Source organism: Rhea americana, unplaced genomic scaffold (genome assembly GCF_003343005.1).
Source record: "Rhea americana isolate MKP2758 unplaced genomic scaffold, rheAme1 scaffold_154, whole genome shotgun sequence".
Classification (NCBI taxonomy): Eukaryota; Metazoa; Chordata; class Aves; order Rheiformes; family Rheidae; genus Rhea; species Rhea americana.
In genome coordinates this window covers 2,081,117-2,107,413 of record NW_028185639.1, presented here as the reverse complement: position 1 = coordinate 2,107,413, position 26,297 = coordinate 2,081,117, and the positions used below count along the sequence as shown (strand labels likewise).

At 41.6% G+C, this 26,297-nt stretch overlaps 1 protein-coding gene across 1 annotated transcript in view; it reads right to left on the bottom strand.

The window, feature by feature from the left end:
• Positions 1 to 2,007: 2,007 nt before the first annotated feature.
• The window catches only part of INPP5A (inositol polyphosphate-5-phosphatase A), a 253,222-nt gene continuing 228,932 nt past the window's right edge, over positions 2,008 to 26,297 (bottom strand). Inside the window, exons 13-17 of the mRNA XM_085299800.1 lie at positions 25,240 to 25,313; positions 8,544 to 8,655; positions 3,749 to 3,817; positions 2,325 to 2,412; positions 2,008 to 2,230 (exon numbers count right to left, since the gene is read on the bottom strand). Coding sequence (XP_085155926.1) covers positions 2,332 to 2,412; positions 3,749 to 3,817; positions 8,544 to 8,655; positions 25,240 to 25,313 — 336 coding nt within the window. The 3' untranslated portion in view covers positions 2,008 to 2,230; positions 2,325 to 2,331. The remainder of the gene's footprint in view (positions 2,231 to 2,324; positions 2,413 to 3,748; positions 3,818 to 8,543; positions 8,656 to 25,239; positions 25,314 to 26,297) is intronic.

Below are 26,297 nucleotides of genomic sequence, written 5' to 3'. Positions count from 1 at the left end.
GCCGCCGGGCAGGCGCCGGGCAGCGCGGAAGGCGCTCGGGCGGGCTCCGGGGCCGCCGCCCCCGGCGGGGCTCACGCCTCCAGGGGTAGCGCGGCCGCGCTCTCCCAAGTGCCGAGGCTGCATTTTACGAGTTTCTGCCGGCTAAATTTGAGGCTCCTTCAGCTCGGCCTTGACAGGTCACCTGTGTAACTAACTCCTTCAGCTGCGTTAGGGCTATTTATGGTCTCGCAGTTTACAGCTCTGGCGAGTTTATCTATAAATGAGGCTTCAGTCTGAGCTTAGAAAAGGCAGTAGTTTTTTCCTACAACCAGAGATAATCAGAGAGGACTTTATGGTGGCATATTTATTGAACTACTGGGGACTGGCATCTCATGAATAGCTATAAAATTGTATTACTCCGTGTGTGTTAACACTTGTGTACTCTAATATGAACTTTCAGCTGCCTTTTTTTTCGGTTTGTGTTGTGTTCTGCTTCACACTTGGAAGTGCATTCTAGTATCTAGGTTTTCATGCAAAAAATAATCCTGTTAATTGTTGGGAGATTAAAAGTTAGCTCATTAATGAGAATTTTTACAATTTAATGATTTCCCTGTAACCCCCAACACCCGAATTAAAGGGACAGACACAGACATGTTCACCACGATCAGTTTTATTGCTTGAGAACCAGAGTACTCATTTCTAAAGGCCTTCAAAGTTATCATGAGTTGAGTTCGCTTAAATAGAATTACTGTGTGGTTATAATGCAACATGGCACAATAACAATACAGAGCTGCAGATACCCTTTGGACAACAGCACTTAATACAAATAAAACCCAGATTGTACTGTTGAGAAAACATTCTGCAAGCGGGCATCAAATCATTTTCAATGGTAGTGATTTATACCAAAATCAAGCATCAATCTAATGCCATCACACAGTCCATGAACTCTGTAGTGTTCTAAATTAAATCAATAAAACATACATTTGTGTTTCATCAACAGACTCTCTAATCACCTTTTAATGTTGTATTTAGTGGTGGGAGAAAAGTGTTCGTAACACGATTATATTGTAGGTTGCACTGAGCTACTAACCAGGAAAATTTACAGACTTTTTTTTTTCTTTAACACTGTATAAATACAGTCTGTGTCCAATACAGTTGCTACCTGAAGCAGACTATTATTTTCTTCTCCCATGTTGTTATTGTTTTAATATAGAATACTTGGCACCATAAAACAGTAACAAAAGACAGACAAAAACAGTTTACAAAATTCTTGAAAGTTACACCCAAACCTATCTAGGAACTTCACATTCAAACCTTAATATTACATGGAAAGAAGGGATTATAGGAGTAACAAAGTGAAATTGCTAATATATGTGCTATATAGTATGCTATATATCTGTATCCAGAATGGCACTGCTATATATTATTTATAATATATAAATGTTGGTTGTTGATGTACACTTAACTAAACCTGCTAAGACTCCAACACTAACTGCTGATATGGCGCTCTCAAGCATTCATATTGGAAAGTATATTTAGCGTAAGTTTTGGTCAGGTTTATAAATTATTCATATATCTGTGTATATATACACATACATACATATATATACACACACATATATATGTATGTATAGAAAGCAGCTGCTGTGTGATTCAAAAACCATGTAACATGGCAGTATAGTAAATAACATGAGAAAAAAAATCTATAAAAATGAAAAACAAAATACTAAAACTAAAACACAAACCATAAGCCTTGGTCAACAAAGAAAATACCATTTAAAACCATCAATATCTCTATCTATACAATCCAATGTACAAAACCCCAAAGTGGTAAAGATAGATAATGTTAGGCATGACACCTTTTAAAGTTTATAATATGCTGAAGTAGCTTTTCCACATTGACAAACACTTATTAAAAGTTGAAAGTTGTGAAATCTAAAATACATAACATCTCTGCTGTCTACTTAGAGTTTTGGCAACAGAATTGTGACATATATATAAAAAATAATTCCACATTTCTACTTGATGTCACATGAACATACAAGACAGTGAGGTATGTGAGGCTTTTCTTAAACAGAGTCCAGATGCTGAAGCATAGTGTACAATCAGCAGTCTAAAAATGTGGCACTCGGGACTTGATTTATCAATACGGTTGTTATGATTACGTATTTCAATATACTGCGTATTCCTTTCCTTCCTTGCTACAGTGTGGTTTCACGGAAAATCTTCTCATTTCGTAGGCATCTTTTTCCTATTGCAGAATTGGCATTTTTTTAAAAGGAAAAATAAACACAGGGGAAATGATGTAGAAAATGTAAACGAAAAAGAAAAAAAATGATATTTACCACCACATCACTGCACGACACAACACTTGTGCACATTTGCAATAGGTTTACCTGCCCCAGCAGCTATTCGAAAGGACAGGAACACAGGCTGCAGCAAGTTAGGGAAAAACAGAAGTTACACATGGGAAATACAAACATTTTCTTTTACAATCAGTAGTAAACATAACAAAAATTCCTCTGTAACTGRAGACAAAATTACGCAACGATGTGTGTTTCATGGATTAATCTAACTGCAAAATCTTGGACAAGAGCTCCAGCAGCTCCCTACGGGTCTGCTCCTTTGTTCCCACTGAAATCTAAGGGGAAATTTGCCGCGGGCTCCTGTGGCAAGCGGACGGGGTCTCCTGTGTGACTCCCTCCCCCTTTATCTCAGAATGAGCTCGGCTGAGAGCGCCCTGCTAAAAACATTCCTGCTAAGTACGCTGGCGACAGAAGAAACAGAAACGATCGTTTCCGAGCTGGCTGTCAATCAGCTGCTGACACACTGAACTTTCCTTTTACTGCAGAATTTACTAAACCTTCTTTATTTTAAAATCTGAATTGGATGATTCTGGACCAAATATCTTAAGCATGTTCTTCCTTAGAAAAACAACACCCTGTCTCACAAGAACTCTGAAATAAATATATGTATGTATTTGTAATTTTTGATTTATGTGCATATATGCATAGATACATGCATTTAAATACACATTATCCATCACTGAACTGTCACTCAAGAGCCTTAGCACTGCCTCTAGGATGGATAGATTACAGTTGCTGTATAGTTTGCAAGTTTGTGCAAGTTTCTAGTTGAGCTTTTGGATAGGCACTCAATCATAAAATTCTACAGATGCTTGTAGATGCCACCTCCTGCTCCTTCACAGGCTTTTCCAAAGAAAGCAAATACTCARTTTTGCTTTATTTCTACCTCAGATTTCAGTCTGATACCTTCAGTATAGAAGATCATTTGCAAAATTCACATCTTTTTCTTCACTTAATTATTTGTTTAACTCAATATTATTTTTCTTACCTGATGGTTAAATATGGTACTCCCAATATATGGCTTTAGTATAATCAGCTAGGCATCAAATTAATTTAGATTATATTTTGGAAGCAATTTTGATAACCAAAAGAAAATACTTATATTTCATGGGAATAGTTGTAAGGGCAAACATATTTTATTTCTATTCATTTTGGTTTGTATTGTATCTCCCCGCTAGCACACATCATCCTGTTCTTTATCTGATGTCATACAATATCTGTTCTAAGACATTTTACTGATTTCAGTAGAATTCAGCTGTTTCAAACACTTTCAAAGCTGTATATTAAAAACAGGAAAGAACAACTGTTGATTTTTAAACATAAAACTAGCAGAAACTAGTACATATATTCTCCTTCCTAATCAAATTCAGTAAATATAATATTGTAACATTTATTTTAATTACCTTGTGATCCCCCATGCAGACATTTGGCCCGATGTGGTCATATATTACTATCTTCTCATCATTTTCTGACTAATTGAAAGAAAAAAAAAAGAGGAGACTAGTCAGAGTTCAAGTATTCTCCYGATTACAGAAACAGAAAGAAATACAGAAATAATTTATGCATACAGCTGAAATGGTTTCTAAATGAGGGCATATTAAGACCTTTGCCTTGCCTCTCCAGAGACAAAATGCGTAGAATGAATTTTTACATCCAATACTGCTTTTGATAATTTCTGCAATTTGTTCACATAAAATAGATCATGAAATCACTGCAGCTACTACTTGCTTCTGGGACCTTAAAAACTTTTAGTGACTAACATCTGGATAGATTAAATTAATCAGTTATGGATGCATGCAAACCTTTTGTAGCTATTAGCTTTGGCACAATCCTTTTTTAAGAAGAACACAGAATTTTTACTGAATTATGTGGGATATGTGTTGTTCTTTGAATACAGATTATTTTATTTCCTCACATAGGTTATGTTAAACGTCCAGAGATATGAACAAATTATTTACARTTCATGGCTGCAATCTTTTATCGTTCCTATGACAGGCATTCCTTCATCTGAAAAGAGCATTAAGGATGTTAAGACAATCAGCATCAAATGAAAGATGACATTCCTCCAACCTCCAATATGAATTGTTTTCATTTTGTTCCATGCTGAGCTTTATCCTCAAAACACTGACTTCTTTAGCATTTGTAGCTTAATGAATAATAAACTGTATTCATCTTTCTGACATTTGCAATAAATATGTGATTTTTACAGTCTGTTTTGTTTCTCTAGCACAATACTCCAGGAATAAATACAAATACCTTGACACACAATGAATTTATTATGCTAAACAATTCCTATAGGATAATTAAATCTGCAATCTGCATACTCCGAAGTCTCTGATACAATCATAGATGTGCTTTAATTTAGTTTGCAATATTAATTTATTTTGTATGAAACAGTCAAGACTTTCTCATCTGTTATCAGTCAAATTTGACTGGGCAGTAACTTTATATAAACAGCAGCATTTAGGACTATAAAGTTAAAACTGAATTATCTTTAATGCAGTAAGGAAGCTTAAGGTCAGATTTACTTTATAGCACGGTTGTCTGCCAAAAATATAAAAACATAACCTTCTGCATTGTATGCATGAGCACTTTCCAATATTTCAAGATCATAATGGCACTAGCTGTGGAAGTGGGGATACATTCATCAAAAGCGACTTGATAATTTACAAAGGCAGCATAAAATTGTGGATTTTCAACTGCATAATCTTTAGACAGATAAACAAATTACAGTGGTGCACAAGCAGAAACAATACACACTTGGCTGAGCATTCATTACTTCATGCTATCAGGCATCAACGCAGCTCCCTAGCAGTGGGCAACCTTTGGTGTTTTAGGGCTCAGGAAGCATAAAATAACATGATGGTGAGGTAACCGACCATAGCATGATAGATGATGTTGCATGAAAGCTGTTTACAGCCCCATGTCTGTACAATCTGTAATGCCTAGTGTGTAGCTGAATGCACTGTACAGTGTGGCAATTTGTGCACACTATCCTTTCTTTACATAGGATTAAAAATGCAGACTTACTACATTTTATCTTTGAAATAAAATACAGATTCCTAAGACAGAAAAACAGATTGTTCAATTGCCCATAAAAAAGAATGAATACAGCAAAACAATTATATGCATAACAATTTTCAATAGCTAGTTACACCAGAAATTCTTTAAAAAATTGATATACATGTAAACTTTAAGGATTTATTATACTATAATCAGTTAATTAAAATGTGCTTTTGGTTTCTTATCAATTTCTTTTAGAGGCTTAAAGCACAAATCTTTGTAATAGAATAAGTTCTCAAAGGCAAGGCAATTATGGCTTACTGTGTAAGAATCACAAAACCTAGTCAGGTCATTTTACCCTTTCCCCTATCAGTCTGGCATTTTTTTCTACTGAATATTTTCACTAAGTTTTATGGGCCAGATTTTCAGTTTATTTTCAAGCTGGATAACAGGAGTCAGCTCCTTCACTGGTATAAATGTGCTGAGTTAAACAACCATGCCAAGTCGGTCTCATCTGCATCTGTAATTTTGCATGCACAGTTCTGGAGATGCCCCAAACTGCAGGGACAAAATTATATGCAGTTTTTAAATGTAAGTTTTGAATGATCAAGTGACTGGGCTTCTGTTCCATGGAGACTAAGAACTGGGCTAACTGACCTCACAGTTAGAAATTTCTTTAATGTGCTACCTTTGTTTTCCTTTGTTTAATTTTCTGCCATTATATCCAAGTTATACCCCCTTAGATAATCTGAAAGAATTCCTTTCCCTCTGTACTGTTTACACTCTTCAAGCCTTTGTGTACACTTCTATCTCCTTATTCATAGCTGTTAAAAAAAATTTCCCCTCATTGGTCACTCTTTCCATGGTTTTAATCCTTTGTTCTTCAGAAATTCCATGGGTGCCACGTACTATCTGTAATATTTTGGGTAGAGTCTCACTTYTGCATATGATATTTCTGCTACATACTATTCTTACTAAAAGGCTGTATTCCTCTTGGCTTCACCACATTTTTTCATTAAATGGCATAATACACACATTGTTTGGCCTTATTACACAATCTAATTGTTGTATATTAATCAGCATAATGTTTCCTTTCCCTTCCTTTCACAATGATTAAAAAAATAAAATCGCAATCATTTAATTAAAAAGCCACTCCACAAACACAAGGCCCTTCAAGCCATTTCAAACCTACAACAGCATAGGGAGTCCTGGACAGAGAGCTCCTGAGCACCCTCCAGTCCTTGTGCGTCACTAGGAGAACCTCTGCTTCGCTCCCAAAGAAGCAGAAGCTCCAGACTATTCATATCTTTTGGGAGAACAATTAYATGGCCCATTTTGTCAGAGAAGGATGCAGAAGTGCTTGAAGTGTTATTCCAAGCTTGCATATCGAGAGSTCAACTGTACTACAGCTCAGAGGCCAAGTTGTAAGTTGCAGAGGTGATTTTCCTTCTTCAGCTTTCACATATTTCCCTGAACAAAATCAATGGTTCAAACCTTGTGTACTAATGGGCCAGCTCGTTCCATCTAAAACTTTGGTGGGAACTTCAAGATGCCATGCAGACACTTACTAYCCATTAAAACATGCGAGGAAGTACACTGCACTGAAACTTGAGTAGCTATGGAAAAAAAACGTTCTCAGCCTTTCAGTGAGTTACATACTGCAAAGCAAACAGTCTAATCATGAGATAAATAACCCTGATGAGAGAGAGAAAGAGAGAAGGTTACAAACTCCAAGAAAACAAGTTTCAAGGGTTTCATTATGCTAAATGGAAAAAAAAGTCACGAAGATGTAGAATACGGATTTATTTGCAAACATTATTTGCTGCAATTCGCCCATGTTAAATGGTATTAGTTATATAGGAAAATCCAGATAGACTTATGTCAGATGCACTTAGGGTAAATTTGGAGAAGAATACAATTCTTGGGATTGGGAAGATTGCTGTGTATGAGACAGTCAAACAATCTGGCGAGGAAGACAACCTCGGTGCAATAGCGTTGAAAAATTACAGCACATTCATTCTTGCATGGCATTCATGGCCACGGCTAGCCCAGCAGGGAAAACTGAGCTTAGAGCAGAAAGCCATGGGTGAGTTCTCCTTATATCATACTCTGATATCCTGATGTGTTCTTGGTCTTCCTGGGACAACTGGTAGCCACTGCAAATAGGAGAGGTTTCTAGCTGTCACAACTAATCACAAAGGAAAAAGCAGAAGCGGTGTAAGTTGGTCTATGTAACTGGTTCACCCACTTCAGTTTTTCTAAGGAGAGCAGAAGATGGTAAGGAGGAGGAGAGAGGGAAAAAAAAACTGGAAGGCTCCTGAACTGTATTTGCATCATTGAAGCTTGGATATAGCACTGTCAAGTTAACTTTACCTGTAGGCACTAAGATGCCAAGAGGAATCACGTATTCTAAAAGGGTTACAAAATATCAAAAAAAATGTAAAGGAATGTTGAAATTTAGGCACTTCATTGATGTGTTGAAGTTATGAGCATACCTGCTGTAAACTCCTTCTTCAGCCAGGGGCAAGACATAGGTCACTGCAGAGGAGATTTGGCCCATCTAGGATCTAAAGTATCCTTGGGAAACGCACAGCTCTTGCCACCAAAACCAGAGGGAGCCTAAACCTGCTATGCTTACAAGTTGGGTATCTCAAGGTGCTGCTCCGCAGGCTTTGCTCTCAATAGCACTATGTCTCAGCCAGCACCTCCTCGTAGCTGCTTTTGTCTGCATCTGTGCTGAATATGCAGTTATGGCAGTGCTGTTACTTACATTTCTGTACAGTGAACTGGACTGGGGAACTGATGGCAGTTATAAGCAACCCTTGTAAGTATTTTTTGTTGTTCTCCCAGTCCAGTTCAGAAACATTGCAGTAGAGCAGTGACGAGCACACAAACAGCACTGGAACATCAAAGAGCAACCAGCGCAGGTAGCTCAAATATCAAAAGGAGTGTTTGTAAAACCTTGTGCTTTGGTAACCACCGAAGGGTTAACTGGGACAAAGCCACATTCTCAGATGGAAAGCACTGCAGACACAACCTTCTACCACTGCTGTGGTATGTTGTCTCCAGCTTGGCTGGTGCTTACTACAGTCAACTTAAAATTCAGAGACAAGCAAAACTGTATCAGCCCTACCTACCTTTGCTGAAGATAAAAGCAGCACTGAGGAAGTGGAGAGGTTGCAGGGCTGTACTTACTTTTAGGATTAGCTCCTTGGCGGAGTGTGACATTAAAATCCTGTCGCACCATGCTGGACATCTGGTGTTCATGTACTGCTTTCCCTGGCTGGAGTCTTCACTGTATGGGTAACTGGGAATGGATCAGAATCACAGCCATTAGGAACTTTCTGCAAAGCAGCCCGGGCACCACTAGCTCAAATGACGACATTAATTTAAAATCTGAATTAGCAAAAAGCAGCTCTTTTAAATACCTCTTTCATACCTATTTCCCTTTCTCTTCTTTCGGCCTCACAAGCTCTTCCATCCCTATTTCTCTTATCTACAATCACTTCAAACTAACATGTTAAGACACCTACACGATGCAAAATTCTCACCTCCTACCTCACGTTTCTGTGTGTGCAACAAACATTTATCTATATGGAAATATGAAAATCAGTTCAACAGCAACTCAAGTGCACGGTAGGTTGCTGGATATGACTATGGCAAACGAATTCTCAGAAGATGAAATAGGAAACTGAGGTAACAAATGTTCTTCTCATGGGATTTCTTTGAAAGATTCTCTCTTCAAAGCACGAGGATCTCCGCAGCTGTACACAAAACTGACCTGTATGGATTGTCCAGCAAAGAAAACCTGACAAGAAGACAGGCTTGTTTCAAGGGAAGCGATGGCAACGGATTTCATCAGAACCAAGAAATTAGCAAGGTGGGTTAAGGAAAACGAGGTGGAGGAAGCAAAACCAATGGTGGTGAATACATTACAGTCTAGAGCTTCACATCAAATTACATTAACAGAAAGTGTTGTATGAAGACACTTGGAACAGAGGGTGATAAAACAGAAGTTATGTTATGGAGTCATTATAAATGTGCTATGGGATCTCCAGTGCCTTCTAACTTCACTTTAAAACGCAACAGAAAGCGCTTGATTGCAACCTACAGAACAGCCAAAAATTAAGTTTAGTCTGGTTGTCTCAGAGAGCACTGTGAGATCCCAGGCTGAGATCACCTGAAGCACCTGAACCGGCAGCCTCTGGTTTTACAGTCAGGAGGCTGAGGCCAGGGAATATGAACATCTTAATGGATGCTTTTCTATTCAAATGCTCTGGCTACTTTAATTTGGCTGAACTTTGAATTTGATGACCACTGATCGTGCTGTAAGGCCCACTGTTTTCCCAGACCATTTCTAAAACGGAATTGCTAGGCAGCCAAAGAGACGTTTTGGAGGAATCCAGAGCGGTTGGGAAAGGCTCCATTTCTTGAATATCGGGCCTAAATTAATCAGAAATATGGCCTTGATAAATGCATTTAAACTTCTTTGGATGAAGCACTAGGTTGATACATATTGTATGTATGTATGTATGAATATAGGTATGCAAGTAGAAAGTGTGTGTGTGTATTTAAACTACGGACATTTGCATTTTATTCTGCTGCTCATTGCTGAATTCATTCAGGAAAGACTGAGTTTGTTTTCAAGATATGGGTGTTAAAATAAGCTTTCTGGGATTCTAACAAAAGGGCTTTCATGCCTGAAGAGAAACTTATTTACCACCCTACTTGGTGTGATATTCTGAAACTGAGATGTATAGCTTTCTACCAAATGGGTTTACAAGCTACACTGCCATTAAAAAGATTAGCCATGGCACAGAGCCAAGAAAAGCTTACTGAACAAACCAGTGATCTCAGTACCTTTTCCACCTCATCAAACCTAACAAGACTCATTTTCAAAACATATTATGAGAATTCAATTTGCTGCTTCACTGACGTACAGAAGTACAGCTTATTTCTGACTGTCTGCGAGATATTTTGATGATGTAATACGAGTGGTAGCAGAAGCTCTTTGTCTGCAATTTAAGGGTTGACTTTTTCTGCTAACCTCTTACTTTAGTTACTCCAGAATCCCGTATAACAGAGGCTGCTTTTTATGAGCGGAGCCATCAGAATCAATCACATTTCACAGGACCCCTCCTTCGCCGCGGCTTTCACAGCGTGATGCTCTGCACCTGGAATGATCTGTTACTGCTGTGTGCTACAGCACTTCATCCAAGAGGCTATGCTCTGTAAAATGGTATTTATCAATTTGCTTTATTGATCTTTATGTTTTCACAGGGCGAGAACTTCTGCCAATTTTTCAAGGTCTTTAGTGCTGATCGCCCAGTGAAGAAGTTACCTTTGACAGACCAGATTTCTAACGGCTGAGACAGAGGTGGAAACGAGCGCTGCGCAGGTTAGTCAGGCATGAGGCTCTGAGGTTGGAAGTTCAGCAGGTGTCGGAGGGGCCGACCCTTCCTCTGGCACCCAGCACCCCTCCACCCGGGGAGGCAGCGGCTGCCTGGCGGCGTTCCCCTGGCCTCCCGCCGGGTCGCGCGCCCCAGGACGAGCAGGCTGCTGCTGCCGGACGCCCAAATCCCCCACGGGTGACTGTGTCTCCTTGTGTCCTACCGGCTTCAGGTCCGCAATAGCTGAGTTTCTGAAACAGCACTATCCATCTTTCAGGGTTTATTGTATGCTACGTATCTTAAATCATTGAAGAAACCTGCACAAAATGTATCACTGAACGTACACTGTTTCAGAGGAAAAATCTCCAAACAACGCACAACCCAGTAATGTCTCCATTACCCTGTTCCACGTTTAGGGAACAGTCTGACTGTGCCTAGAGCTGCAAAGCTCCTCTCTCGTCTGGGTTTTCTCCTGTATGGATACCCTGGACACTGCAAATGCAGGTCTCCGGGAAGAGCACAGCTGGCAAATCTGGGCCCATGACCACCAAGGTCGCAGGAATGGTCAATAGGATAACTAACAGTAGTGCAGATATTAAAAACAAACAAACAAACAACAACCCCCCCCCCAAAAAAACCTCCCCAGGATATAAAGTCCTAACACTAGTTTTACTTCTTCCAGTACGACAACTGCCCACATAGCACAGGCTCAAGATGGTACTCAAGAAGTTGGAAAATGCTTCCACTGACTTCAGTGGGATTGCGAAGACTGAACTGTGCTAATGCTCACTTCCACTTGACTGCTAACTTTTCCTTCTCTCTGGAGTGGCTTCACACTTTGTCTCCTCTTTGCCTTTCATTCAAGCCCACTCTTCACCTGCTTCTTTGAAACAAAGCATAAGTATAGTTTGTTTTAAAGGATAATCTACATTTAAATCTATGCACATGCAAAACACCAGAGCTACTCTTTTAATACCTATCTCCCAAAAGGCAATAAATATGAAGTTGTCTTACAGCAAGTGCATTAAAACTGCTTTGCTTTCCTGACATCTTCAGCCCCCTTTAACACACTCGTTCCAGGGAAGGAAGGAACTCACAGTGCTTAACTCAAAGCTCAGTTATTAACATTAGTTAAGAGATTGTCTGGTTGGTTAATGATCTATAAATTGCATAAACAGCTACAGATTTGCTAAAAATAATTTTATGGATTCTACACCAATAAGAAATCCAGTATTAACGTCCCAAGGGGTAAGCATCACTCCACCTTTACGGAACTCTTGACCATCAGAGAGTGGTGACTGTGGCAGAGAAAAAGGCAGAACCAGCTCTTTCAGCCCTGCAGCTAGAGAGGAAAGAGCATCTTTTCCTTCCTGCAGCATTCTGCCTCAATCACCATCTATCTTGTGCAGTGTACAGAAAGCAGTGATCTTAAGGAATAGTAGGTATTCATATAGTCAAAAATGGGACATAACAGGTTGCAGCCTCTAGGCAGCACAGAAATATAAATGATAGATGATATAATGCTAACACATATACATGTGCTACAGATAAGCTAAGACTGCACAGATAACCTTAAGCACTTCCTAACTTGAATATTCAGTGTGGCTACTGACTTTTTATTTTGCATATACCATACTAAATAGATAAAAGTACAAATGGCGAAATCAGAAACTCCATGTGCAACAACTTTACTGCCTTGTCTACAACACCAGCAAAGCTAAGTTGAAATCTGGGCCCTTACGCACTCATGTTAGCTGAATAACTAAGAGCAAAACCAGTCCATTACTCTCCCTGCTTGCCAGCCAGGACAGTCTCCATGCAAAGCGCACTTTGACTGCTGGTGCCCGTGGGTGGCGGACAGACAGCTCTGGGGTTGAGAGGCTTGTACCACTTCTTCACGGTTGTGCAGGATTTCTGTTTTTTCTGAGAATGCTACTTCTGGCTGCTATTTCACTTTATTTTACACACTTGTATTTCAGTTGCACTTATTTTATTTAACCAGAAGGATTACTGTCAAGAGGGTTTTCTCAATAAAACTTCCAAAAGATACTAATTAAAGCAATGTAATTAATATAATGCTAAATGTTGTCAAAATGTAACTGAACACTTGGAAGAATTGTTAACTAACTTTGTTAATAAGGAACAGGCTTTTGAGTGAACTACTGCTATTACATTAATAAGGATAAGAGCTACTTAACAACTGTTTGGGGAAAATAAAACATCAGGAGTGTCGGTAACGTTACCTCACTGCTGCTGTTGATGGGTATTGTCGGACCTCACTGGACACTTAACTGACATACCTTTTAGATAGCCCAAGATGTTTTTACAAAAAGAAAGGATGGTGAAGGCAGGCTACTCGTCCAAGCTTTGGTGCTTTGAAAGTTGCAAGGATGAAGATCTAGATAAAAGTATTTTGATATTTTTAATTGATGAGGTCCCATCTCAGCATTAATGTAACTTGGTACACCTGCATGATCTCAGGAAAATGTCATTCGACCAGTTTTCTGAGAAACAGCATATGCCAGGGCTAATTTTTGTCAGCTTTCAGATCATTAGTTTCTTCCTCCAAACTGAACTGCCATTTTACGTTCCCCTGAATCTAAAAGGGAGACCGGCTCTTCCTAACGAATGACCCCGCGCAATTTACCTTCACGGGCTCACCTTAGGCAGCGGACAGTCACAGCGAAGCTGCAAGACACGACGCCGCTGAACTAAACTACCTGCCTCACGCGCACCAAAACCCCCCTTAGCCCCGACACGCGTCGCGCCCGAGCCGAGCCCGGAGGGCGGCCGCGGCCCGGCAAACGCGGCGGCCGCAGCAGGACGCCCACACACCCTGTTTTAATTTGCACATCACTTGAGCACGACGGTGAGGGCACCACTGGTTTGACTTGGGAGGGGGTGGCAGGGCTACGGCGCTGCAGCGGAGAGCTCGGCGCCTTCCTGCGGGAAGCGCCGCCGGAGCTCCACGCACGCCGGCAGAGCCCGGCGGCCACAGCAGGTTCTGGGGGAATTTGTTCCTCCGGGGCCGAGCGATTCATCGATGCCCCAAGACAACAAGCGGGCAGCGCTTCACAGCAGTGATGGAGTATTTATATTTGGTTGAAATGCACAAATCTATTGTGATTTGAGGGAAAAACAATGTGTTTTAAGGGTAATTGACAAAACAAGGATAAAAACCATCGAGGCAATTAGCAAGTTTAATCTACTTGGGTGCATAAATCCCCTGGGAGACAGTAGCATCCACGAGCACCACCGTGGAGATGTTTTAAGACTTGGGAAATGGGGAGAGCCACTGCAGCAGGTGAATCCTGTTCGCTTCGTGAGGACTGTTYTACCAGTTCTGGTAGTAGATGATTTGTGTACCCCCCAAAACACATGGGCAATTTGGTGAGGACACTGACAAGTAAGATCAGCCCATCAAGAAATAAACCATCATCTTGTCTTCCGGTTTCATACAAAAGGGCAACTTTGGAAATATATTCAAYGGCTCCAGTGGGGTTCAGCACAAAAGGCAAAACTGTTCTCCTCTGAATTGCCTCTGTGGAAGGGAAAGAATAAATGAGTGTATTTAAAGATGACCTTGCTTCATGCAGAACAGACTAGTCCACTCTCTAGAGCTTAAGTTAGACCAGAAAAAAATATGTATCATTGTGCAGCCTATTAGAATAAAAAAAAGTCAAGGGACAAAATACAAGGGCAGAGAATAAATACAGATTATAGACTAAACAGGATTCTGCAAGAACGAAGGATCAGGGGTGGGGAGAAGTGCAAAGGAGAAACATTCCTCCAGGAATAAATGAGATCCAGCCTGTYTCTCTTGGTGAGAGGTGTCAAAGCCAGGATGTTATCAGTGCAGAGGGTCTGCYTGAGAGAAATATCACACCAAGGATATCTAAGGCGCAAACATATGTCTAACCAGTAAATTACATGACAGCCTAATGCAACAACAAACAAGAACAGGTCACTTTAAGAGAATGATTAATACACGAGATTACTGTGCATGCAGACTTATCTGAAAGCAAACCTTGTAGCTGGGTGTGAACCCTTGCTAAAGTCAGCCCCTATCTTTGCTATACTACAGCTACAAGAATAATTACAACAATTAATGGAGAGCAGTGATAAAGTTAACAATTGCCCACCTGTATATTGACTGACCACAATGTCGTTACTCCTTTTTTCACACCTACCACGTTGCGCAGTGATTGCTGACCAGCACCGGCTCGCTGTTTGCTCTTGGCCGGCGCCGGCCACGGATGGACAGAGCTCACAGTTTAAAACTCCAAAATGTATTTAGTCTCCAGYGGCCAAGGTTGCTGTGGGCTACATTAGATGACAAAAGGTAACGACATGAAAACAGGAATATTCACTACATTACGTAAAAGGGCTCGAAATACAGCAATAGTGGATAGTTTCTGAGAAACGTTAGAAGCTTTCTGTGTAAAGGCAGCGAGCCTGCAACGCGCCTACAACCGCTCGTGACGCTGTGGGTCCCTTCCCCGCTTGCCCTCGTTGTTGGCAGCTGCAGGAGGGCTTGCTGCTGCTCCTGTCCGCGACCGACAAACGAGGACGGGGAAGGAAAACCCCTCCGACGGCCTCCCTCGTCGGCCGGGGAGACCGCCGCGGCTCCGCTCCCGAGCACGGCGCCGGYGGACTGGCTGCAAAGCAGCGCTTCTTTCCGCAGGAGTTCGCTCTCCGTAGGCTCCAATGCTTAAACGCGCTACTGATACTAAGAATTAAAGGAACTCAGAATTTAAGAGGAATTCAGAAAAATGCCTAAATATTAAGTCCTGTGCTTTAGTAACTACTGTTACTAAAGAATAGAATTATGATACTTTCAAAATCAATGTGCAATTTAAAATATTTGCATATTTGTGCGAAATCCAACAGTTTCTATTTGCATACGGCCCACTTTAAAAACATGGAAATGAACCGCTGTTTCAAAGGTAGACAGAAAAAGATTCAAATTGTGGATTAAAGAGCTTAAGTGTATTTTATCACCAACTAAGATCAAAGTGGTAGTTCTGAAAACACTTCCTTCCTGCCACCTGGTCTACAGGTGCGGAAGAGTAGGGGATGCTGCGGGAGATGCCACCCTTGTTGACCAACAGCAGCTCTGTGCTCACCGGACGGGTGAGGACCCCCCCGGATTCAGCTCTCTGCCTCTTGGATAAATGTGGAAGCGTGTTTCCTCCTCCCAAGGACGGTGGTCCCAGTCCTGGAGCAGACAGCGTGTCCCGTGGGCTCTGTAGCTGCCCAAAGTCAAATATGACTTGGAAGTATTCACATTAACTGGGGGAGAGTGAGTGTCCCCACTCCTTACTTTTTTTCCCCATACTTTATCCAGGGATTGTTTCCTGTGAAATAACCTGGAGGAGCCACCCTGAGAGTAAACTCAGCTCCCTCCGCTCACAAGCGAGTGCTGGCTCACAGGGTGACACCATCATCTACTCCTGCACTATGACTTCTTGTCCAGGCACCCGTTGTGCTTGCAACGAATAACCCAAAGCAGAGAGACTGCAGAGGTATCTTTTTTTAAGATCTCTTATGGCAAGTTTCAACCCACAACAAATTTTAATGGCTTGTTATAAACTTCTAAACCCTTGGAAAATAGCCTTTATCAATACAAAATTGACTTTTTTGGCTTTTTCTGGTTTAAGCAAGGATTCTGAGGTTCTATTAACTGAACTGTGCTTTCCTGCAGTTTTCCATAATACATTTCAACTCAACTTGCCTTCCCACAGAAGGTTTAAACAAGGGTAGGTCCTTGTTCAGAGCACCAAAAAGCAAGCAGTATTGGCATTAGCTTGCTGCAGTGGGCATCAGGTTAGTCTCAGTTCTCTTCTAGCCACTAAATAGCGCAGAGAGTTTGGTGTCCAGAGTGTCCAGCAACGCTCGTCTCCCCTCCGCACCTGTCCAGGCTTGGCGAGCATGGTGACGCAGGTGAAGAGCCCCATGGTATTTCAACCTCCTCAACGGTTTAACTACACTCAGAGACGAGCAAGAAGTCAGGAGTTCGAAGAATATGCTAAAATACAATCAACTGAAAAGAGAAGCTAACCAACTGCAAGAAAGCATGGTGTACTTTATGACAAGCACAATAAAATACGCCTTTTGCTTTGCTCACTTATTAATCTTTCATTATTTTCCCTGAATCCTGGAAAGCAAGAACGGTGACTCGTGGCTACCGTGGCTGCAAAGTCTCATGCAAGGTCAGTCTCCCTAACACTTACGAACRCAGGAGATTTTTCGAAACGCATGAAGAAAACTCAGCGGGCCCTCTGCCCTGAGAACCAAGGTTTGTTGTCCCAGCCGCGTCCCCCACGCACCCGGCGCCTCCGCCGAGGCACGCCGCCCTGACCTTCCTGCGGGCCCGCGGCACGCCGGGCCGCCTCGAGGGCCACCGCTCGCACGGGAAGGCCAAATGGGTTGCAGGCTTGTCCGCCGCTGCGCTGGTGGATGGCTTCTCGAGCCTGAGCGACATGAATTTACAGCTTGTCCCCGAAACGAGCCACGTGGCACGAGAACGTCACTTTTCCAGTCGCCTGGAATACGTTTCTAACTGCCCGTGGCTCAAACGCTTATTCCTCCTCCAAACTGGAACCAGTAAACCCTGCAGCATCGTGGCACGAGCCAAGACTTCTGGTACTTCACGAGAAGACACAACTTTTAAAATAGAGTACGAAGATCTCAGACAAAACTTGCACATCAGCAAGTTCATCTAGAGACAAAAGCATAGCATTTCTCCTTCTTCTTCAAAAAGATCTTACTACTATAAAAATGTACGCCTAGATAACTGTCACCGCTTCTCTTGAAATTAAGGAGTAGGGACGCAGAAACTAACTGTATAAGATGTAGACTTATTAATACCTCACAGAATTAAGACATAGAAACATACAAAAATGTCCTTTCCATTATGACTATAACTACAGAAGGCTCATTTCAATTTTTAAAGAAAACTGAGAATATGCTAGGATCAGATTTGATAGCCCCTTAGTTTGCAACTCTAAGTACGTTAGCACTTTTGAGGACACCTAAACTAGTTTCTAGAACAGTAATAGGGTTTACCCTAATTTTTGTACCTGGAAATTCAGATTTAAAATTAAATTCTGAGATACTTCTATAGTCATACCTGAGAAAAAGTACAGCTATAGATAAACATTCCTGGTCACTCTCTTTACACAGAAGACTTTTTAATGGAAAAGGTTAGGGAAAATCTTGAAGAGGAGATCATGCAGGGCATGCGTGCGTGAAGGTGCTGCTGCAGTGAACGTGAATGGGGACGACTCTTATTTTAATTGGGATGTTATTTACTTGTAAACAAACAAACAAACAAAAAAGGGAGGTTTTCATGTTTTTCATGGAGACAGTCTTCTTCTGAAGCAAGGGGGCCTGTGCAGCGCTGCCCTGGAGGACACAGCTCAGGGAGGCAGTGGCGGCAGCGGTGCCCTCCAGGCCAGCACCCACCTGGGCTCTGGGGCTGGGATCTCACGCTCCCTCCAGCACTACACACGGAGGCAAGGCAAAACACGGCTTAACAGCAACGCAATATGCTCTTGCCTATCCAAATTTATACCTGATCACAGTGTAACACCCCTGCAGGGAAGAAGCCAGAACAAAACCAGAGAAACCACTCAGGATGAAATTATACCCCCCACAGAAGTTAACTATAAAAATGCCACTGACTTCAAAACAGTAAAGCTCTCAACTCCAGGCCAGTGATTGTAGTGCATCAACATGAGCTCAAGATGATATCCAGAGAATAAACAGTTTACGCTTATAAAAAATGAATTTATAAGTAACTTAGCCTGTTGTAACTCAAGGGGATGTGACCTTTTCCATTTATCTCAAGAGCGCATTGACTCTCAAGCATAACGCTAGCTTTTTGAGAGAAAAAAAATTTAAGTAAGCYAGGAATGAAGCTGTAGAGCTCTATGTGCAAACTGGGCTATGAATTATATGTACAAATGATGAAGCAAATGAAAGACAAAAAAAAAAAAGTTATCCTAGTTGGCCTTTTATTTTTTGAGAGATGTGGAATCCATATTAAGTGAATTCAATGACATTTTAACTGAGATATTCCGCCTTCAATCTCTGGCCAACATCTTGCGATGCAACACCATAACACTATGGAAAGAGAGCAGAAGTAGAGAGGGTAATCCATAAACTGAATCAATGGACTACAATTAAAATATCATGTACTCTCTGATGGTTTGCATCTTTTGTTAAGATAACAGGCTAGTACCACCTTAGCAGGGTAAAACTCTGATAATTTTTTTTTTTAACCTTCATTTCACACATTCAAACCGAAGCCCATCTAACATTGATAAAATTGCATGTATATACATGAAAAAAAGAATATAGTATAAATTGGTTATTAATTATAAGAGCTTATCACCTAGATTTGCCCAAACACACTAAAGCTCAGGCAATTAATGTCTGCATTAAGAAATGCTGTGTAAGCAAACTATCATTAGATTTGAAGAGAAAGACAAAATACAAAGAGAAGAATGAAAGTAGAATTTTGGTCTAAATGCTTTCCCTCAACTTTATAAAGCCCAAGCTTTTATATTTAAGTATTTGCTGCTGTAAAAGTTAACATGAATTTGCTAACTAAACAGATCTGAAATACTTCTTTAAGGCTATCATTACCATCTYTTACAACTTCCTTTTAAATTCAAACGCTCATTTATTAAGCCCATAGGCCTGACACAAAAAGTGACTTTAGGTCTGTCTCCCGTCAACGAAAAAGGTTTTGTTTGCTGCATTTGCAGCCCARACTCATGTACCATACACTCTGCAGCTGAGAATATCRACATGCTTAAGGAATAGCATCATGYAGGACTGATCCTATTCTCCTTTAGTTAAAATACAAAATCAGCTATCACTGGATATATGACAAATACGGTTTATATTAATCTTATATTTACAAAAAGCACAGCAAAGTGGCCAAGTCATGATAAGCTACCCATCTCTTTTTCCAGAAGTGAAGGAAAAATGAAGGGAAAATGGAGAAAAAACTACCAGTAAATTAAACCTAAAGTTAGGCCATATTTTTCATTTCTTTCTTTGTTAAGCAAAAAGGATCTAAATGAAAAAAAAAGCCCTCCTACATTAAAAACGTTGCTTTTTGCCTATTCAAACAGTCTGTTTTTACAGCTAATAGCACATTGTAGCCACTACTTCAAGAGAAATAAGAATAAATCGTACTATTTCTTCCAGGAAAACCAAGGTCCTTAGTTTCACRAACAAAACCAGGCCACTTTGTCCTGCAGCAAGTCTCACAGCAGCGATTCCCACCCTTCATCTCCTCTCTTCAGGCAAAACRTTCTTCCGACTCGGCGGCTCTGCAAGGACTTTGGAACTGAAGTAGGACTCTCTTGTCACAGGACTGAGAGTAAAATTACGGTGGATGGGCGAAAAAAAACACCCTAAAGGAAAGCTGTTTTGCTCTTTGTCTACGCATGTGTTCAGGATGTTTGTTCTACGTTTCATGTTTTCATTAATGTTCTCAACGCTCTGCTTAAATTCTAAGAAATTTTGTTGTATTTGAGCCCAGCGTTAGCGTCTCGTCCACGCCACAGAGGAAGCGCCAGCTTTAGGTTTACAAAAACGTTTACTTCCTGAGCAGCGGCGAGTTTCTTACTATTTTTAGCTGTACCAAGCGCGGGAGCAGCWGGCCAAGGAGGGCGCGCGCCCTCGTCCCTGCTGCCCGCCGGTGGAAGCCGGGGCGCAGCCCGGGGCTCGGTGGCCGKCGGAGGCGGAGGGGGCTGGATGCGTCAGGCCGCGCCGCGGCTCGCGCGGTCCCGATCCCCTTCCCCTTTCCGGGGTGGCTTGCAAAACCCCGCRCCGGGAGCGAGCGGCGAGGCGGGGAAAGCGCCTCGGCGGCTGCCGGACGAGGTCCCAGCCAAGGGCTGCGCTCGGACGCCGCTTCCACCTGGGGATGCAGATCCTGTGTTTCGCCAGAGCCGGAGCGAGCTGAGGCATCTACGCGCCGCGGCCGCGCGCCCACCACTTGAACGGAGGGCAGCAATCAGCGCGGCACCAGCGCGCTCCTCCGTGGTTTGGTGCAGGAAGCGAAGGATACCACTGTATCCAACTAAAGTAACAGCGCAGTTTAGGGAGCTGGGCTCTAATTACCTGGACGTCGGCCAAAACATCTGTCTAGACCTCTTTATCCTTGCAACAGGGCTATGGGATCTTTTACGGCAAGAAGTGGTCAGGAGCTTGGTTTCCCATCCTATTCGAAAGACAACAGAACCCAGAATAACGCGACTGCTGACAGCTGTGGGGAAGGCAGATGCAGGGAGCCGTGCCGAAACGCCCGCCGCAGGCCCGCCTGAGCTCGCCGGCGCTGCCAGCCGCCCGGACGCCGGGTCTGAGACCAAAGGCAGGGGCTGAGCCCACCACAGCCAGTACCAGAGATCAAAAGGCACCTGGGGCGTAGCCACCTGGGCTCTGATCTTGCAAGCCAAAGGAAGCTGTAGTTAATGAAACACTTCAATATTGGTGGTGTGTAGAAAACAAACAAGGGCACAAGTCAAATCTGGCTTTGGTTTTGCAAGGAAACAAAAATAAGGAATAAAATCAACAATAAGGACCGGGCAGCAGACACGCTGCCATCAGTCACTGAAGTYGGTGACTCTCCTAGAGGACTGCCCCAGAGCTTTAAAGAGCGGTTTCCTGTAATCCTAGCAAAGCCCACGTGTATGCGGGCAGGGGAGGGGAGGGAAGGCATAGCTCATATTACAGGATGTTTTGTTCATTTGTTTCACTGTATCAGGAAGACAAACACAAAATCTGGGTTACATCCATAGCCTGAATTATTACAGGGATTTCAGGGACGCAACGTTTTCACCTGGTCCTGCAGTTTTTCCCATGGGTTCATCTCCAGCATAGCACTTTCTTTACTATTTTTCTTCTAGATGATAATAGATTGGTACAGTAGATACAGTAGCTTAAAATGTTAATGAGATCAAAATACACTATTTGGATGTTAATACTCTGCGTCAGGGATACCGAGACAGCAGAGAGTACAAATGTGAGTGACTAACATTTTAATTTAGCTCCTCTTGCTCCTGTTAATTTGGTCCTCCTCTTCCATTCCCCTGAAGCACACATTAACTTCAACTGCAGTTTTAATAGCAGCGTTGGCAGTTCTCGGTTATAGCTCTGACAAACTCTCTTATTTACTTCTAATTTAACTTCTAATTCTTTTGTCTAACACCTGCCAATTTCCCCCAGGGCTTCTTCATTTCCTTACACAGTCTCACATTAAGTCATTTTCAAGCTCCCTTTTGGCCATGTGAGAAATGGTGTATCACAGCCTGCCAGCGATTCCTACGTACTTCAGCTTCTGACGTTTAAAAAAAACGAAGCAAGGCCCTCTTGTCACACAACATTTCTTCTTTTTCTGTCCCCAAAGCAAACTCCTTACAATCTGCGATCATAATTTTCATTAGCCTTTTCCTCCAATACTCTAGATTAAAGAAAATCAAGCTGAAAGTCTCCAGAAATGCCATCAGGTGGCACACATCTGCAGCAGCCACCAGTGAGGTTGGTAGATCATCCCCCAACATCTATCAGAGGAGCTAACAGCACAGAGGAGCTAACAGGAGGTGTCAGCAGCCGTTTATCACCCTCTTCATGGATTACTGTTATACAGAAACACAGCAAACCTTCTTCCCAGCCACCTGCTTCAACCAGGGGAAGGTGAGACCCATTCCTTGTCACGCTCCAAGGGAACGTCCTGTGGCCATCTCGCTCTTCCTACGGTTTTTCACCGCTCTCTCCTGGCACTCCAAATCATCCTTGACCCGCCCTTCCTCTTCTCCAGCCCTATTTCTCAGTCTCACTGCCCTATTTTCTCATCAGGTAACTTGCTAAAGCTTTCCTCYTCTGCCTTCTGTGAGTCTTGGTCTCCTTGCTTGGAGACTCAGCCTGGGTCTCCAGGCTGCCTTTTGCTGACTCTTAGCTATGGCTTTCTCCTGCTCAGCTACCAGGTGACTCCTCTCTATACAGTTTTACCAATTATACCAATTCCCCATCTTTCTCCCCAGGTCCTTACCATGCAACCTTAGTGCCCATCAACTTGCCTATGTGGCTCCTCAGTCACAATTCGTCTGTTCCAGCTCTTGATGAGACCTGTTTTTCCTTTTCCCACATCTCCTTCTATCTACTAGCTTCTATTTCCTATTCACYTTTTGCAACCACTTTCTTTCCAGTTCCCAGTTTTCTTATTCCAACCCTCTTCCTCAGCCTCYCTTTGCGGTAGTCTCCTTGCTCAACCAACATCAGTTCTTTGAACAAACAACATATTTTTAAGAAGTACCAAGAAATGTCCTTCCTCATATGCTTGCAAGCGCTCTAATACTGCTTTCCTTCCTTATTTTCCCATTCTACCACTGTTACTACTTTCCACGCAGTTTCAGCCTTCTTTCTGTCTGTATCTCATTATGGAAGCTTCCCCTGGCTCTGCTTGCTCCAGCTAGAAGCACAGGAGAAGGCTCATTTTACTTGCCCACAACCTCACACAGCATGGCCCTTAGTAGCGGCAAGGAAAATCCTGGATTATCTCCAGTCTAGTTGCGATTTGCAAGAAACTTAGCCACTAAAATAATAACAGAAATCTCTACAGAGATTTGCAAGTATTTGTGATTTGGCCAAGAGTTCTCATCATTTCACAGATAGGGCAAAAATACAAAGTGGGACCCAATGACTACTCACTAAATTTCAAATCTTTGCTCTAGAGCAAAGAGTCTGCAAACATCCATGGGACAACGTATTTTTTTCTGGATTGTTCTGGATGCAAGGTTTACTTGGACTTGCACTTTGTTTGCAAACTGATGTACTGTTCTGGTTGACTTTTTCCAAGAAATTTTAATTCTTAAGCAAAAAATTTAAGCCCACATGGTTAAGGTTGGCAAAGCTATAAATAAGCAAAAAAAACCCAGGACAACAAATAGCAAAAACAAGCACAAAGTGATAGAGAGTTTTAAAAGTTAGTGATGTCCCAAATCTTGAGACTATTTACACACAAAATGTGCCATTTGCTTTTGGAAGCCAAGCACTTCGGCTGGGACTAGCTACAACTGAGGGTGGTAGCTGGAGTTTGAGCTGTACATGCACTTACGTGTTCTGAGAACATGTGTGTGTTTGATCACACATCATTAGACCTTAGTTTTCTTATTTTTCACTGAAAATTAAGGGAATTAATGTTTACTTTAAAAGAAGCACTAAACTTGACAAAATCCAATGGCAGAGTATTTCTGGCAAAAAACCTCACATCTATTTCCCCTCACCTCCTTTCCCCCCGACCAGGTACATAACTAATGAMATACACTCAAAGTAGTACACATTCTGGTCTCCTGTTATCATACTCAATCAATAAGAACAATTTAGAGCAGTGGTAACCTCTCCACGCATACTTCCTTTGTCCCAAGGGATCAATATAATCAGTATCGCAGCTGGCTGGTGAGAAATAATGAGATTATGGTAACAAAAGGCAAGCTTTCCAAATTTTTTCCCAGTGTATGCCAAAACATCATGCTTTTCTTTCTGTTCCTAAAGGACAAAGTATCAAGATTTAAGAATATTRTATCTGATTTAGCAGATATCTATATATATCTATGTACATATACAGATAACATATATAGAAAGTAGTCTCTTCTCTATGGCTTCTTATAACTTTACATTAGTTTTTCTTTGTGAATACAGTATTCCTTTCCATCAAAGCAACTGTGAGGTGTGACTTCCTCCTTCTTGGGAAGTGGCCATACATATTTAAAAATCTGTCAAATCTTCCTTAGATTTCTTCTGAATAGACTACCATCTACAGAAATCATGGTTTTGTTTGATAACAGTATCACTTCTTCATGGCTAAAATTCAGTTAAGGGTATATATGAGATTAAAATTATATACATGYATTAAAGAAGCCAAATTACTCTAACAGTCTTACTAGCAATAGAACATGTTTACTAAAGGCAAAAAGAGCAGAATGTTTGCCTGTTATGTTGTTTGTTATCTGCTACGTTCTTGTCCTCTTTCTTGATGTTTCTCTGGAGCCACCTTGAGCAATGGTACTAGACTATGCACTGCCACTTCACGTCTCTTTCTAGTGGGTGTCACTTGCTAGGCAGTTTTCAACAGCTTGAGGCAAAAACTTGTCTTTGCASTTGCAATAAAGTATTTTAACAGGTTTTACGGCACAGAAGTAGCTATACATCTCTTAGTGCACACAAATGTCAGGTCTACTCTAAAAGCAGCTACGAAACACAGGATCGGCTGTAACCAACTGATGAGCACTACCAGCATGTGGATGGCTCAGTCACTGTCAATGGAGTTACTGAGGGGATGTGGGAAGATGCAAACGTTTAKGGTGGGAATGAAGATCGTGATCATTTCTACAGTATGTATGTGAACGCCCATATTTTATCTGCAGTGCTTTAAGGATTATGTTTTAGTGGAATAATTCAATGAACAGATTATATATGAATCTTACCTGGGAGGAAACGAGATGTCCAGTTCATACAATTTGTCTTTAAAGACTGACAGCTCTCTGTCAAATTCTAAAAGCTATAAGAAAATAGAAATAAATGTATTCACTATTTAATACTGAAGTAATCTATAAATGCTAAATTACTAAAAATGAAATAAACAAAGACTTTGATTACATAGCTTGAGGTGTATCCTTCATACACAGCTTTTTAGAACATAATGCAAAACGCTCAATACAATTCTGATAAATAAACAGTTCATTGAGAAAGGTATTAAAAACATTCCTTTTCACTGCGATGAAACAGGCAGCACTGGCTCTTTACATCAGGACCTGAATGTACACTTATTGTTTCAAGACGGCTAAATTTTTGCAATTTCTACTGGCAATCGTTTCCAAGATAAACCAGAAGTACAGCAAATTGGTATGTTAATCAGCCCACAAAAAAGTCAGCAGACATATCATATTACTTTATATTATCTTTAGCCCAGATAAGAAGGTACAATAAACACCGGGATGTGCACATCATTCTTCCTAAGCAAAGACAAGCAGTATTTTTGTACACCTATTTTGGGTGGTGCATGTCAGATAGCAGAAAAAGAGCTACGTGACAATATGGAAAACGTGCTTGCAGGCAGCAGCCAAGATACAGTACCAGAAGCAGATATTTAATAGAGATGTTCGTAAGTCTAGATTTAATGTCCTGGATAAATATTAGTCCCTGCCAAATTTGTTTTCCCATAGACCTCCACAGAGAACATAAATATCTGCAGCCTTTTGTTCATAAACACAAACCTGTTCATAAAAAGCCAATGATAACAGCCCGCGTGAAACCAACAACCATCCTGACGGACATAAACGACCTTGTTTCAGCACCACCGTTGGCGTTAAGTCTGACGTTCAAGCGAATTAGTGAGTAAAAGAAAGCTCATAATCTGCCCTGTTACTGACCGCGTCYTAGGTGCCACTTTCTATTTGGACAAGCATGCCATCAAAACGGTGTCCCCTGCGCTGGCAGGGTGTTTACCCGCTGTTCATTAATCATGTCCCATCTCGCAGCTGTG